This window comes from Lepisosteus oculatus, chromosome 12, assembly GCF_040954835.1.
Source record: "Lepisosteus oculatus isolate fLepOcu1 chromosome 12, fLepOcu1.hap2, whole genome shotgun sequence".
In the NCBI taxonomy this organism is placed as follows: domain Eukaryota; kingdom Metazoa; phylum Chordata; class Actinopteri; order Semionotiformes; family Lepisosteidae; genus Lepisosteus; species Lepisosteus oculatus.
The window spans coordinates 970806-986114 of NC_090707.1; the positions used below are offsets into that span (position 1 = coordinate 970806).

The 15309-nt window shown below is 37.2% G+C and overlaps 1 protein-coding gene across 2 annotated transcripts; it reads left to right on the plus strand.

Moving 5' to 3' along the window:
* The first annotated feature begins 123 nt into the window (after positions 1 to 123).
* On the plus strand, positions 124 to 11524 carry LOC102684614 (histamine N-methyltransferase-like). Of its 2 annotated transcripts, none has more exons than XM_006636315.3 (7): positions 124 to 341; positions 503 to 641; positions 2589 to 2641; positions 3023 to 3130; positions 4952 to 5082; positions 6698 to 6791; positions 7718 to 11524. In XM_006636315.3, exons 2-7 carry the CDS (start codon positions 505 to 507, stop codon positions 8068 to 8070), a joined length of 876 nt encoding a protein of 291 aa, XP_006636378.1. In that variant the 5' UTR covers positions 124 to 341; positions 503 to 504; the 3' UTR covers positions 8071 to 11524. The 2 variants fall into 2 exon arrangements, with proteins under 2 accessions (XP_006636378.1, XP_015214054.1); XM_015358568.2 differs by having other exon boundaries at positions 126 to 341; positions 496 to 641.
* The last annotated feature ends 3785 nt before the right edge of the window (positions 11525 to 15309 follow it).

A 15309-nucleotide genomic window follows, 5' to 3' on the forward strand; every position in this document is an offset into this window, starting at 1 on the left:
CCAAATACTAACTATAGGAATTCACTGGAGCAAACGTCACTTCTGTCCTGAACAAGCCCCACTTATCTTGAAGTTTCTCTTTTTTAGACATCTACAGTGCTATAGAGATTTGATTCCATTCTTTTTAGAATCTGCAAATGGAAACAGACTTCCAGCTCACCCTGGAAATGGGGTGTTGATGATGTTGGCAGTCAAAGACAAGACTGCTGTAAAACCTGACACACAGCCAAGTCCGTGTGAGGCAAGACCGCGACGTGCTGTATACAGCTCTTCAAACACAGCGTGAAAGCGCACAGCCCCTCACTGTGAGCAGGGAAAGGAGCACACGGCAGAACAGCAAGGTAAAGCGATGGTGTTTTAAAAAAATATATATATAATCTTCATTTGAATGTACAGCACTAAATAGATTATATTAACTATGTTAATATATAATATGCAGATTTATTCATTATTGCAAATATTGTTTTGGCTTGCCCTTCTTTAATTTGCTTTCAGTTTTCAGAAATGACTTCTGCAGCGACAGATTCTTCAGGATATGAGGGTCGATATGCACAAGCTTTTAAGCTGTTCTTGCAGCGCTCCACTGAGCACAGCAGCATATTTGATTTCATCGACAGAACTCTCCTGGGGGAGTTCACAAGGTAACACTGTGACAGATTGAAATAGTCTAAGGCATTAAACATACTTTTGCTCGTTAAGAGTTAAAAACAATGCATTGTTTTGAGTTTAAAAGGAAAAATTGATGCAATATTTCAGTTGAAACTCGAGTGTTGTGTAAGAAGAGTTGAAAAGTTTAAAAAGGTTAAAAGCATAAAATGGTTTAAAAGTTCTGGACACTGGCCATTAAGGATGATTTTTGTATTAGAAGTAGATCTGCAATCTACTTCTCGAATCCTTACTGATAAAGCAGTTCGGTTTTCCTCATTCGCAGTAAAGCCATTGTCGAGGAAACACTGCTTGAGGGTCTGATTTATTAATTATAGTATTAACTATATCACGTGTTTCAGAGAAATAAAGTGAGCTCTTTCTATGTACAACAGTCTGCAGTCAGTTCATAGATACGTGTGCACGATAGAAAAAGTATCTCTAACTTCAAACTAGAAACAAACTGAAAATTGTTATACAGTTGCTAAGATAGTTTAGTAAAATATGTCAGATCTAAGGTAAATAGCAATACAATAATTTGTAATATCACGAGATACCCAAGTGTTAGTTTTGGAAATTTACTTTGCCTGAGGAGGTTCTTGAAATAATTGAACAATTCTGTAAAAGTGGTCAGTGGAATGTGAACTTGAGAATGGGAGAATCAGAGTCACAAAGAAAAGTCACAAAGAAAAGTATGAAAAACATAGTATAAAAAACAAATTTCTGCTGAGGTGCCTTCTTCGGGTGTGTGGGAGTTCTGGAGAGCGTTTCACACCTCTGAGTAACAGTCCCATCAGCATCCACACTCTCTGGTTTAATCTGGTAAATGAGTTAGCATATGTAACATATTATAATACAAATATTTTCTTCCACAAGTTTGAAATGTGAAAATAAGGTCGATTTCCTGGAACGTGCATCACTTTTCTTTTCACAAATTATTCTTTGGGTCTGTCCTGTGGACTACAGTATATAACAGAAGTACATTCTTCTGACAGCTGTGCTACAGTTGTGGGAAAGTCAGGCGTTAGAGCTAGGCATGCCTGACATTCACACTCATGGTGTGTCAACACTCAGCTCGTTTGAGATGGGTTTTTAATTTAGTGCTGTTAATTTATCCTGAGTAATGTGTGAGCTCCAAAAGAAGTCTGTCCCTGTCAGAGTTTGTTTCAGCCAAACTCCACCGAGTCCTTCTCAAGTGCTGGTTTTGGCCCATTTTGTTCTGTGCAGTGTCAACACAGCAGCCAGTGAGCAGCACCAGAAAGATAGATTGTGCAACGGTGTTCCATCACACAGGGGGACAGACAGTATGGTGTACTGGATGTACCTGTAATGTGGGCTTAACACAAAACAGTGTCACCTGTTTTTATTGAGAATTTCAGTACCCTTCAAGAGTATTTCTTTTGTAAATACAGATTGTTTGTAAAGCAAAAATAAGTTCTGACTTTCTTGCGGCAATACTTTTGGAAGTTTTTGTTTTACTGTACCTCAGAGTTCATTGTCAATTAGAGGTTCGAGTCACTTGGATAAGAGATGTGTGTGCTAAGGCACTTAATTACAAATGTCTGATCTTCGGGACTATGTCCCCTCTTCAAGCTATGAAAACCTTGATTCCAGAGGTATGGCTTGTCTCTGTTCAACAGTTTAAAACAAAAGCAACAAATTAAACATGCTATGTTGCTTTCAATCAACTGCTGTATTTAACACACTTCGGTTTGTGTGTGTTTTCTACTCGGCCTCTGAGAAGTTCATAATGTGGGTAAAAAGTGTGCAGACATGCTTTACCTTGTACCTTTGGGAATTAAGAGTGAGCGGGCTGTAATCCTTTAAGAGAAGAATAACAGGACAACATATTTTCTCTGTCCCAAAGACAATTCTTTCTAAATATTAACTGCAGTCTCTTTTGTAGCATATACTTATTAAAATATGTTCTTTCTTCTCTACAGAATTGGAGATGGAAAATCTACACTTAATGTTTTAGGTCTTGGAAGTGGGGGAGGTAAACTCATATTCTTATTAAAGTTACAACAGTGTCAATTCTTGAAAAAGATACAAGGCGGCAATAAACTGCATTTCAGAAAATTTGACCCATACAGCAAAAAAATTTTTTTTGATATACACTGCATTTTTGTGTTTCCACATTTTGGAACTGTATTTCTTTGTATTTAATAAAAACTTTTTTCCCCTCTTGAGGAAAAAATATACAAGCACATATGGTGATTATTCATTTCTTGCATGCAAATTTGTGAGCAAGGAACGTGTACACCGGAAAATCACATATAATCACTTTTTTAAACTTAAAAAAAAGTCTCATTTCAAAATATGACTACTTGTTAGTACAGTAGTAGAGCTGACATTGACAGCAGATTTGTCTTCTCAGGGGAAGTGGATGTCCATCTGCTCACTAAACTGCAGTCTGTCCACCTGGAAAAGACCATCACAGCCGATATTGTGGAACCCAGTAAGGAACTGACCCAGACCTTCAAAGGTACAGAAACCTCAATGAAAGATTTACTCTGCACCATGGCTCATCCGTGATTTGGTGATTCCGTAGAAGGTACTGGAAAGTTTGGCCTGACTAAATTTGGTTACACCGTAGGATGGTACTGTATAGTGAGTGATGCAGTTACGGATATTTTGCCTTCAAAATTAAAGCAGTGGGTTAAAGACAAAAGAAATATGAAAGAAAATGTAAAAAGGAGTACACATTTGATGCATTTTAATACCTCTCAGCATGCAAAAAAATCCCTAAACCTTTATGTAATGAGTACCTTAAGAATCTTTGTCTGCATGCATGGGCAGAGAAGAAGTAGTTATCTGTGCTCAACACATTACAAAGCAACCAGGTCAATGACAGTTACAGCTTTTCTGTGTTTTTTCTTCCCACCCCATTTCCCGGGCTTGCATGGTTGAGGGAGGGACAAGATTGACCACAGCTGGCAATATGTTCAATGATTTATACTTGTTCTTGTAACCTCCACATCTTGCTAGCTTCCCTCCGATTGTCAGTCGTTTTATATGTGAGTGTTTAAAGTTCACCCTGCTGCCAGAGTTGTCTTGTAGTGAAGGTGACTCCCCCCCTTCCCTTAAAAGTTTAAATCACTGATGGGGGTGCTCCCCCATCAGGAGCCTCTTCCCCATCACTCCTCTGTGTTGTGGACACGGTTCTTCTATAATGGGAATATTTACAGTATGACATAATAATCTAAAACTAAAACTAAAGGGGAGCATATTCAAAGTTTGGAAATAGCAGGCGCATTTTCAAACAAGCTTCCCATGGTGTTTAAGCCAGAGCACTGGAATGTTTTGAGGAATGGCTGGATGAGAACTTTGTATCGGTTAGCTACTAGCAGCTTCACAAGCTAGAAACGGCCTCCCCACGTCTGCAGACTTTGTGTTCTTGAATGTGCAAACACATCCGTTTGCATGCTAATCAAAAGTATTGCAATGACACCAACAGCCTGGTAGTTTAAACAGCATGTGAGCTATGAAAAGAAAAGTGAGCACACATGCATTCTACTCCATCTGCCACATTGAAAATCAGAACAGTGCGTTCATCTCTCCTCTGGCATGTCTCTTCAGGAAATGGCCTTTTAAAGGAGTGGCTTGTGATAGACACAACTCCTTCTGAAGCCCTGCTGGTATCTAAAAGTGATACTGTACATATTTACTTATCACAGCAAACGGAAAGTTTGATATACTGTATCAGTTGTGTGTTAACTTGGACATATCTCTGTTTCATTGGATATATTTCTGCAAAAATATCTTCTTTCCACTGATCACAACCTGCAGATCCATCCATCTTCTAACCCTGTTATCCAGTTCTGGGTCGCAGGGCAGCAGGAACCTATACCAGCAACCAGCAGGCGAAAAGTAGGTTACAACCTGAACAGGATGCCATTCCATTGCACAGCACACACAGACACAAACAGGCACACACAGACACAAACAGGCACACACAGACACAAACAGGCACACACAGACACAAACAGCCACACACAGACACAAACAGCCACACACAGACGCAAACAGCCACACACTCCAACCAGGGCCAGTTTTTCCAGAAGACAGTTAATCTACGAGCATGTCTTTGGACTGTGGAACCCGAAGCACCGAGGGAATACCGATGTGAAAATGGGGAGAATGTACTGTTCACACTCCATGCAGACAGCACCCCGGCAATGCTAACCATTGGGCCACTGTGGGCACCACGCTGCTGGTCCAGTGCTATGCAAATGTATTCAGTTCGCTTTGGTCTATTACAGGTGCTCTTCAGCTCTGACTTATTAATCACTGATTAACCTTCTAGCACTGGTGGCAAAGACTCCAAACCTTAAGAACATCAGATTCACCTGGAATACTATGACTTGTGCTGAGTATGAACAACGAGTAAAAGAGACAAAAGATGACAAACGATTTGACTTCATTCACATGATTCAGGTAATGAAATCAAACAGAATTGTTTTTTAAATCATTTTGTTCAAATATATTTAACAAATCGTCCTCATGGTTTAATGTATTTTGTAATTCTAGAATAGGCGGGGATGTGCAGTATGGCAGAAAATATTACTTAGGTGAATGGTGTTGAGAATAAACATTTTAAGTTTTATACTACAAACAAAAACTCATAAAAGTGCCACTGGTTGTGAAAATATTTCTTATGATCTTGCAAATGGGATGCTGAACATACTGTACATTAATTATATTAGTAACTTTTATTTAAAATGTATTTCCCAACAATTCCTGTTTTTCTACACCATTCACAAATTGAAAAATTTTAAAAGAAGTAGATTCTTAAAATTGCCAAACTTAGCTACAAAAAACATTAGTTATACTGTAAAATTATCAACTGATAATTTTCACAATGTTTCCTTTTATGGAATGCTTTCAAATACTGTATGTCTCATGTAGTTGCGAACAAATCAAGGACATTGTTGGATGTATTTCTCAGCACAGTTTAGTTAATTTGTCTTTAACGGTATCTCATTAATTGCTAATTCTTATCTCCTTTCCAGCAATGAGTGTTAAAGCAATCTGATTGATATCCATTTCTCTGTGTTTGGTACTGTAATGTGGCTGCTACAATCATAATAACATAAAAACAAAATATATAATCTTATGTTCCATGATGTCAGGTAGGATTGGAGGATTGGCATTAAAGAATGATTATTGCCATTTCACAGCATTGCACATGGCAAATAACTGAAGAGGGAAAAAATTCAATCACATAAAATGACATTTAATATTTTTTAGATTTATTGTTTAACCTGATTTTTGCCAAGGGACATTTAGTTGACAGAGGTACTAGTCTGATTACAATTGTAAAAGAACATTATTGATGTGTGAAGAAGCTAGGAGAATAAATTCAGAATATGCTAGTTTCTATGTACAATGTCACCAATTGGCTTGTTAATGTATATCCACAACTTGGAGTTATTTTTATTTTTATCGCTAAACCCTTAATGTACTCATAATATACTAGAAGTTAAAAAATATTAACCCTATTAAATTCTTAGTTGTAACAGTTAATTTGTCAAATGTTTAACATGAAAACACAATTTTTTCTGGTGTATCCAATTTGTCCCTCCTAGTTTTGGAAGTGTTTTTCCTGAGAGGCCCCGGGAGGAACTGGTGCTCTTTCCTGGGTGCCTCAACAGGTGAAGGGGTTACTGTGAAGGCTTTACTTTCATAGCCCTGACATCCCCGCTCCCTGATTTCTTTTTTTTTTAAGATCTCTTGATGTCAATACATAACAAGTCAAAACAATGCTTTGAAAAGCTGACTTTTGATGATCATCCTTCTAGTGAAAATTTTCTATTATCAATGAGATAATCTCTTAATTTCCATCTTTTGATAATCTTTTTCAGCAGAGCTGAAAAGTTTAGAACTTATCTAACATTTCAGAGAACGTACAATGTTTTTCATTAAGTTGAACATTTTTTAGCTTAAAAGGGTTATTTGATTTACTGAAGAAAATGGCACAATATATTATTTTGCAGAAGTCTTCCATGTTTTTTTTTATTTCCATGTTTAGTTTTTACTGTTGTTTCCCTAGATGCTGTATTATGTGTCTGACTATGCTGCAACAATCAAGTTTTTTCACAGCCTTCTTAGGGAGAAAGGAAAGCTTCTTATCATCCACGAAGCAGGTATTATGCTGTATTTTATTGTCAGTGCTTGTGGTGGTATACCATGATGCTTTGATAACATGTTAAAACAATATGCGTATTTCAAAGGAATCAATGGTTGTGTGTGTGTGTGCTTTCAAACTGTTTCTAAAAGAGCCGTAGTTGTGTCTAATGACTTCGTATCCTCTCATGGAATTTCATGTTCAGAAGGCCAGATCACACTCTCTGCACAGTATATTAATAAATATATATTCTCCTCAAGGCATGGTACTCCTACAGCCTTCAGTTGAAATAATAGCTGTTTTGAATCCCAACAGGGCTGTTTGCCATTAATTGTATACAGGGCATGTTGTTGAATGTTCCCAGGCTGCTGTACAATGCTTCTTTCAACATCAGGGTCTGAAGAATTAAGAAGCAATCAGTGCTTAACAGTGTATTTGTTGTTACATTGATTGCTCATGTGCTATGTGATGCAGCCTTCTGCTGACAGCCTGAAGGTGTGGCTCATCTTCTGCCTTCTTCAGTGCTGATTTCATACCCTGACTGAGACCCAGGCAGCCAGCTGCCCAGACCCATAACAATCCATAGGATACCTAAGGACAGAGAAGAATCTGGTGTTTCACCACCAAGCATGGCATTGTGAGGTTCAGAGAGGAGCCGAAGCAAGAAATGTTGCAAGGATGTATTAGAAGTATATATAATAAACTACATAGATATGTTAGCTTTTTCATCCAACGTTGGGTTCACAGTATTTATGATAAGTGTAATGACAAGTTAACTCACGTGAAGATCTTTTGCATCGCATAGAGGGAGAAACAAGATTATGAAATGTGCTTAAAGGAGGGAGGGAAGGTGTCTCTGTTACTGAGGCTTCCGTGTACCATTCAGGACCAAAGCCAAACCTGAAATTAATAGGGCATTTTTTTTTGTGATGATTCTCTTCGTAGCGGGCAGCGGTTGGGAACTCCTTTGGAAAACCTACAAGGAAGCACTTTGTACAAACAAAATCTCCCAGTACCTTTCAGCAGGCGACATTAAAATACACCTGGAGAACCTGGGTCTGAAGTATGAAGAGCATGAGATTCCCAACACCCTGGATATAACAGAGTGCTTCATGAAAGGGAATGAAACAGGAGAACTGCTTCTGGACTTCATGACAGAGAAAAACCATTTCTATAAAACAACACCTCCGGACCTCAGAGAGGGGATTCTGGAGTTACTCCGCAATAAGTGCAGCAAGGAGAAGGATGGAAGAATTATTTTCAACAGCAATCTGAGTGCCCTGTTTATTCAGCTATAAAGTGAAACCAGCCCTACATTTCCAGATTAGGAAAAATAATCCATATAAAATTAAATGTCTTCTTAATTCTTCAGTATAACTTTGAATTGGAAGTGCTAATTATAATTATCTATATAGTAATGCTGATTTTTGACATCTGGAGCAAAAGGGGTTTCTACAGGATAATCATTTTTAGTATGCGAATATCCTATATAATATCAAGATTTAATCCCCTATTCATATTTTATAGTGTGTATATATATACTCTGAGCATTTAGTTTTTTTATTTTAGAGGCTGGGCTGTGTGTCTGATCTGACAGTTCTCACGGTGGATCTAGTTGGGCTTTAAATATTTCTCATAATTAATATTAAAATTATTTTGTCATTTTTAAATTGGGGGTTCTTCACAAGATTTCTTCACTCAGAAAAGGCTGGATCATCTTTATGATATATACTGTAGATACACATTTGGTAATGCATTTATGGGTCTCCACATTGGAGACAAATTCTCACAGTAAAACCTAATTGCACTATTACTACCTTTAAGCATATAAAAGAAAAACTGAAACTGAAATTTCAAAATAAATCCACTAGGCTGTACTATAGTACAGTTAATGGGTAGAGAGCAAATCTCACTGAGCCTCTGTGATGACTCTGCAGGCAATTTCTCTAGCCGGATAAACTAAATAAAATAAATGCTACTGTAAATCAAATTTTGTGATGATAATAATGCAGTTTTCATTTTGGAATAAAACTCTATTCTCAGTTGTAATATTAGCAAATATAGTAATCAGTGAAGCCTATCACGGTTGCCTCAACCAAATTAGTTCACTCAGTATAAATTGTATTTTAATGTAGTGTAGCCAGTATGATTGAGAGCAAAGTAATTACTAAAAACTCCACATCACTAATTTTTTAGCTTTGCCAGTTGCTCTGTTGTTGATGGCAGACACCATGAATCCATTCAGGTTATACATTGAATAATCTGAGAGTCAATTCCTAGTTAAGTGCCTTCATCTTGCATGCTGAGAAAAGGCTTGAGCACTTTTTATTCAAAAACAAAGGGTTTTATCTTAAAACTACTTATACAGTATATTACTATTATTGATGCTACTACAAAGAGCTACTGTATGATAATATCAATGTACTACAAAGATGAGTTCAAAAAAACACTGGGGTGTGTTCTGTAATCTCTGCTGATCCTTGCGTTTCCACTGTTTATTCTTGATTTCTAACCATAAAGGTTACAAACAGAAGAGACTATTCATCCTAGTCTAACTCACATGGTTAGTACTGTAGTAGCTAAATGACCTCAGCATCTCATCCAGCAGTCCCATGAAAGAAGCCAGGGCTTTAACTTTGACAATATGGTTATGCTAAAACTGTGCAGAAACAACAACAACAACAACAAAAAGATTAGTTTATAATATTGTGTAATTCCATTTACGTGGTATCTTGTAGACAGAATATGTAACACAATGAATCAAAGATCTTAGTTCCCAAGATTGCTAACATAGCCACTACAAAACTTAGATGGACTTTCATTTCACTAAAGATTATCATAAAAGTGTGTTCTTAAAAGCGAAAAATTAAAAGTTTAAACAATTGTATACCAAATGGTTCAACAAAAAGAATGCAGTTTTCTAATTCAATTAATACAATGAATTGCAAGCACAATATTGAATTGTAGGCTAAAATAAATAAAACTTCCTTCAGTACTACAACACTAAAGAATATCAGGTTTGAAGTGAAATATATCTGGGACAAATACAGTATGGTAGATGTCTAGACAACAAAAGGGAAATGGCTGATGTACTATACAAGTATTTCACTCCAGTGTTCACCGAAGAAGTCAGACAAACACCTCAAGTAGCAGAAGTACAAGGTTCTGTACCTGACAGTGCTAGTGTAGAAGAGGTACTAGAACAACTCAGGAGCAATAAATTCCCACAGCCCATTTTATGAAATGTACTTAAGAAAACGAGAGATGTTATTTAAAACCCATTAACAACTCTAGCACCAATCCCTCAAGACAAGGATAGTACCCAGGGACTGGAGAATTACTGATGCAGAACTCTTCTACAGAAAGGGTGAGCAATTAATCAGGTAGATACAGTATAGACCAATATGTTCAAGTAGGGAGCTGCGTCAGCATGCGTAGGCTGCAAAGGAACAAGTAAATGTGGATTCCAAGCTCAAAAGAGATGAAAACAAGCACAACGTTTCAGCTGTGGAGCCTTCTTAGGGTGTGCAGAACCAATGTGTCTGACTCAAATTACATGCAAGGAAAAAATAAAGAGAACTAAAATACTGGCTCACCTATATAGGCACATAACAGGATAATTAACATATTTTCAGAAGGCTTTTGATTAAATTCCTCATAAATGATTAATTCTCAAATTGCAGATGGTAAGTACTGTAAGAAATATGACTTTTGACTGAGAATCAGCTATGATTATGAGAACAATACAGTAAGGGGGTAAGTACTCAGACTGGGATAATGTAAATAGTGGAGTGCTACAAGGATCTGTACTAGGACCACAGCTGCTCTTACTTTATACCGTATAAATGACCTAGACTCTGATATAGTTAATAAAGTAGTCGGGTTTGCAGATGATACCAAATTAAGAGGATTAGCAAATATTGTAAAAGCAGAAAATGATATTCAAAAAGATTGAGCTAAAATCTACGACTGGGCAAACAGCAGGCAGATGACATTTAGTGTAGGCAAGTACAAGGATTTGTGTGCAGGTAAAGAAAACCAGCTATAAATAAAAAACAGAAGGTTACTTATCAACAAACCGCAGGCTTTTATACTGTCATCTGCACAATGTTTGAGAGGAATTAAAAAGACACAAAATTCAATTCAATTCATTTGCTAGGGTGTAAAGTTGAATGGTAGAATATTGTGTACAATTTTGGTCACTATGTTATATAGAACATATATTACTGGTCTGTATTCAGTACCTGAACCTTTTTAATGTTGAACATGAAAGACTATGGGGGGAGCTGATACAACTATTCAAAATACTGTACCTCACAGACATTGAGAAAGTCAACCTTGCCAATTTCTTCAGCATGAACAGTGAAAAACAAATCAGATGGATAGGAGAAACGTCTTTATGCCAAGGGGTGGGAGTATTGAACAAGATACCCTGCTGTGTGATTGAAGCTGATCCACTGGCTTCTTTCAGGAAACAGCTGGATGAGATCATTGGATCAATTAACTACTAAAGGGCTAGATGTTTCAAATGGACATTTCTTGTTTGTATCCTTCCTAAAGCAGGAACCCCCAATCCTAATCCTAAAGGGCAGGTTTTTCCACGTCTCTTTAAAGCATGAGCACATGAGGAACTGGGAGAGATGCTGTTATACTCATCCAATTCAGTTGATAATGTCCTAATTCATCTCATTACATGCTCAGCTGGACTGAAAACCTTTAGACACACCATAAATAAATCCCTGCTCTAGAATATCCATTTGTTTGTCTTTTTTTCTGAGTAAGCCACATTGGTAAATGAGAAGATTTCCAATCCTGGTCCTTGAGGGTTGGCATGTAGGCCAGTTTTCTAGGTCTCAAAGCACCAGGAAATGCTGGGAATCCTTTAATTTAGTTCCACAAGGGGGCCTCAGAGTGATGCATTGCTGGCAAACACTGCTCACATTCACTGGAGACCTTAAACGTATCTGATAGGAAGCTAAAACACCTTCTGAGTTACAACAAAAAGCCTAGCCATTGCGCCACTGGGAGAGGCTTGCTAGACCCTGATAGAGAGCACCTGTGGCTGTCTGTTGAAAATGCCAGTTTATGGTACTCCGATGTTTGCTATTGTTGCCCTGCAATGGTGATGCTGCCCAGCAAAGCCTCTGTTAAAACTGTAGAAGAACACGGATTTGCTGATCATGGGCTGCAAGAGAATGTAGTTTTAGATAACAGGCTGCAATTCACCCAAATAAAAACAAATCTTGATCTAAATGGTACAATATCACAACATACATTATATATCATCTGTTACAGCAAAAATATTTGATATATTTTGTCTTGCCTATAGTTGCAGTGCACACATACTGATTCATAATGAAAAAGCAAGTTTTAATAGCTCATCAGGCACATAATGACATTTACATTACATCATAAAAACTTAAGGATCATATTGCTTGGCAATTGATTTGTTTTGATTTGTCTTAAATAAGAATTTGTATTAACAAAGTTTTAAAAAGAACAGTAAATCAAATGACTGTCTTTCCTGAGAAATGTAAGCTCATGTAAAGACTTGTACCAGGAAACCCACTCTCTAAAGTACAGGATGTCACAGGAGGCAGATGATCATCATGCTACTCCAGGACAAAAACATCTCGTTCATCTGTATAATCAATGAAGACTGTAACGGCTACAGCATGAGAAATTGAAGGAAGAAATACCCGCACAGTAAATTAAGTACAGATATTTACATGCTCAGAGACCATTCTACAGTCTGACACCTGCATACTAAAAGTGTGGCGACATAGTGGTGAGCATCATGCTGAGTACTGGTTATTTAAACCATCTTCCACTTGGGAAGTGGAAGGGTGATGTGGAATTGACACAAAAAGGTGATGTGATTTTACTCAAAAATGTAGATTTTAGCAGACGGAACGCAACCTTATTACTCAGCAATACACTGTCAAGACATTGATCCAACAGTTTTCCTGTTCCAGCCCATCTTGATAGTGTGAATTTTCCACCAGGTCAATGCAGGACCACACACTACAAACATATTTCTTGATGTTGTGTGTCATGATTTGCCTTGGCCAGATCTTTCTCCTGATACGAGTCTAAAATGAGACCAGCTCACCAATGCCATCACAGGAGACAACTGTGAATCGCCATGCTTTGCAAACTGGCTGTAGCTGCACAGACAGAATGGTGAAACATACCACAGCAGTCTGTGCAGAGGCTGATCAGGACTGTGTATCAACACTGCCAGGCCTGTGTTAGAAATATACTTCTATACTGCTGCATTTCATATTGAAATATTATTATTTGTTTCACATTTTTTTGTGATTGTTTGATTTCAATGTTTAAAATACTCGATTAAATCAATTTGACCTGAGCACTGTCTCTTTTGTGCATCGGTTGATGTATATACATACATAGTACTTTGTTCCACTTCTAACTTTCTGCTTGAGAAGCCCATTGTACTCAGTGTGATATAAATCAATGCCTTGAGAGATTTCCAAGGAAAGCAGAACAAGTGATATCAGAGTCGCACATATTTCCCATTAGACATAATCTATCAGTAATTGAAGTTCATTAGAAATTCTTGTCGACTTTTTTTTTTCCTATCATGTCACACGGCTTACAGAACCTCAGCTGCATAACAAAAGGTCCTTGCTGGGGAATATCCTATTAAGCACTGACAGAGCATTTGTCATTGAGATAATAAAGCCTGGAGCAGCTTGTGGAATACACTACAGAACTGTTAATGTACGCTATTCTCGAACATGAGCAGCTCAACTCAATAAAAACACTGCTTCATCGCACAAAATTCAGCACAGCACCTTTACTTAATCACTCTGTGAGAGTACTTCCTGTAATTTGTCATTCATCCAGAAAATAACTGTACAGTAGATATACTTTGGACAAATAATGGTCTTTTTTGCCTTTATTTTGTAAACATTATCTTAAGGACAACCTCGGAGGAATTACATTAAATTCATTAAAATACTGAGTTGGAGATTTCATAGCAGAAAGCAGTGGATTTAGAAATGTGTCCAAGATTTCTGTTATTTTTAATCATCAACTACTGTAAAGTGCTTTGAGATGGTACTTTTAAAGACATTTTTTAAAATAAATGTATAAAAATTAGTCTATGCAGCACATGCAATATATTTACAGAAGATGTCTACCTCACAGGGTTTGACAACCATAACATTTCAAGATTCTCTCACTGAAATGGTGAGGGAACATGAGGTATCATGTTCCCTTCTTCAGTAATAATGCACAACTGGCTTAATTCTTTAAACAGGAATCAATACAGAACCTTAATTAGCACAATATAAATTGTCACTTCACCAGCTTCAGACCAAACTCTGCAAAAAGTTGAGGTTCTGTAGAAAATGAATTTAGAACTGCACAACTGTTTTTCACTGGAGCTGTAACCCTTGCCTGGATAAGCAGATATCTGACAACAGATGGACAGAATTGTTTACAGGATAATTGTTTTGTTCAAATCATACAGTATATGTTAAATATATTTGAGAAATACAATGTTTACCTCAGTAGCTTCCAAAACATTGTCTGTATTACATTAATCATTTTTATTTTCCATGTCGCAGTAAAGCTGGTGTTGTCTTAGATGCTATGTTAACAAATAATGTACATTGGACTATAAAAGTTATATTTAATGTTGTGCTCATTTTTAACAGTCGTACAGGAGGGCTGCTTCTTTCCAGTTTCTTAAAAGAGAAGATTTCCAGAAAACACTGATATGCCTGAGTCAGTCACCCTAAGCAGTTGAACATTCAAAGGGCAGATAAGTAGAGTGTCAAGATTACCCCTATCAGTGGAAAAGATCTGATCTGCTATGTTTTCTTTTACTTCAAATCTTCGTAAGGGCAAGTAGGATCTAAGAACAATCCTCTATTAACAAGTGAATATAAGCAGGGCGAAGTACATCCTCGAAGATCCTGCTCTTATCATTGGTCCTGCATTTTTTCAGAATTATGCACTACACTAACCTGACATTTTTTTCCAGATTTCTCAAACTGGACAAAGTAATCATGCCAACACTAGCCAGCACAAATCCTTGTTAGGTATTCATTTTCCTTGTCCTCGGAGGCATCGTGTTATTAGAGACATGAACTGACAATCTTGGTCTGAGATTTCTCCTGCAGCAACAGATGAGATAAGAAAAGTTTATTTCTTTAAAGGTTTTCCTTGCTAACCAAACCCTGAGTGGCACCCATAAATAAAGTTGTGCGATACTCAGTTAAAACTGTACAGCAAATTTGGTTGAGTTGCTTTTGTTTATTGCATAACAAGGAGACCATTGCTTATTGCTTAAAATGTTGAGCAATCCTTTAAAGACATTCATTTAGTGGACTTGTGCTCATTACAAAACAAACATGCCACACTGTATATAAGAGCTGGGAGAGTTGAAACTGGAATTACTATTAGTGGCCCATTATATACTGTACATATTGTATGCGAGTTGCAAGCTCTAGTGTTTATTCTGTAATGTTGTATGCATTTGTAATCATCTGGCCAATTTCCTGCGA

Excerpts from the sequence above, each read along its gene's own strand:
- LOC102684614 (XM_006636315.3), top strand. The coding sequence starts at position 505 with ATGACTTCTGCAGCGACAGATTCTTCAGGATATGAGGGTCGATATGCA. Across the intron at positions 3,131-4,951 it reads ACTGACCCAGACCTTCAAAG|CACTGGTGGCAAAGACTCCA; the intron begins GTACAGAAACCT and ends TTAACCTTCTAG. Across the intron at positions 5,083-6,697 it reads ACTTCATTCACATGATTCAG|ATGCTGTATTATGTGTCTGA; the intron begins GTAATGAAATCA and ends TTGTTTCCCTAG.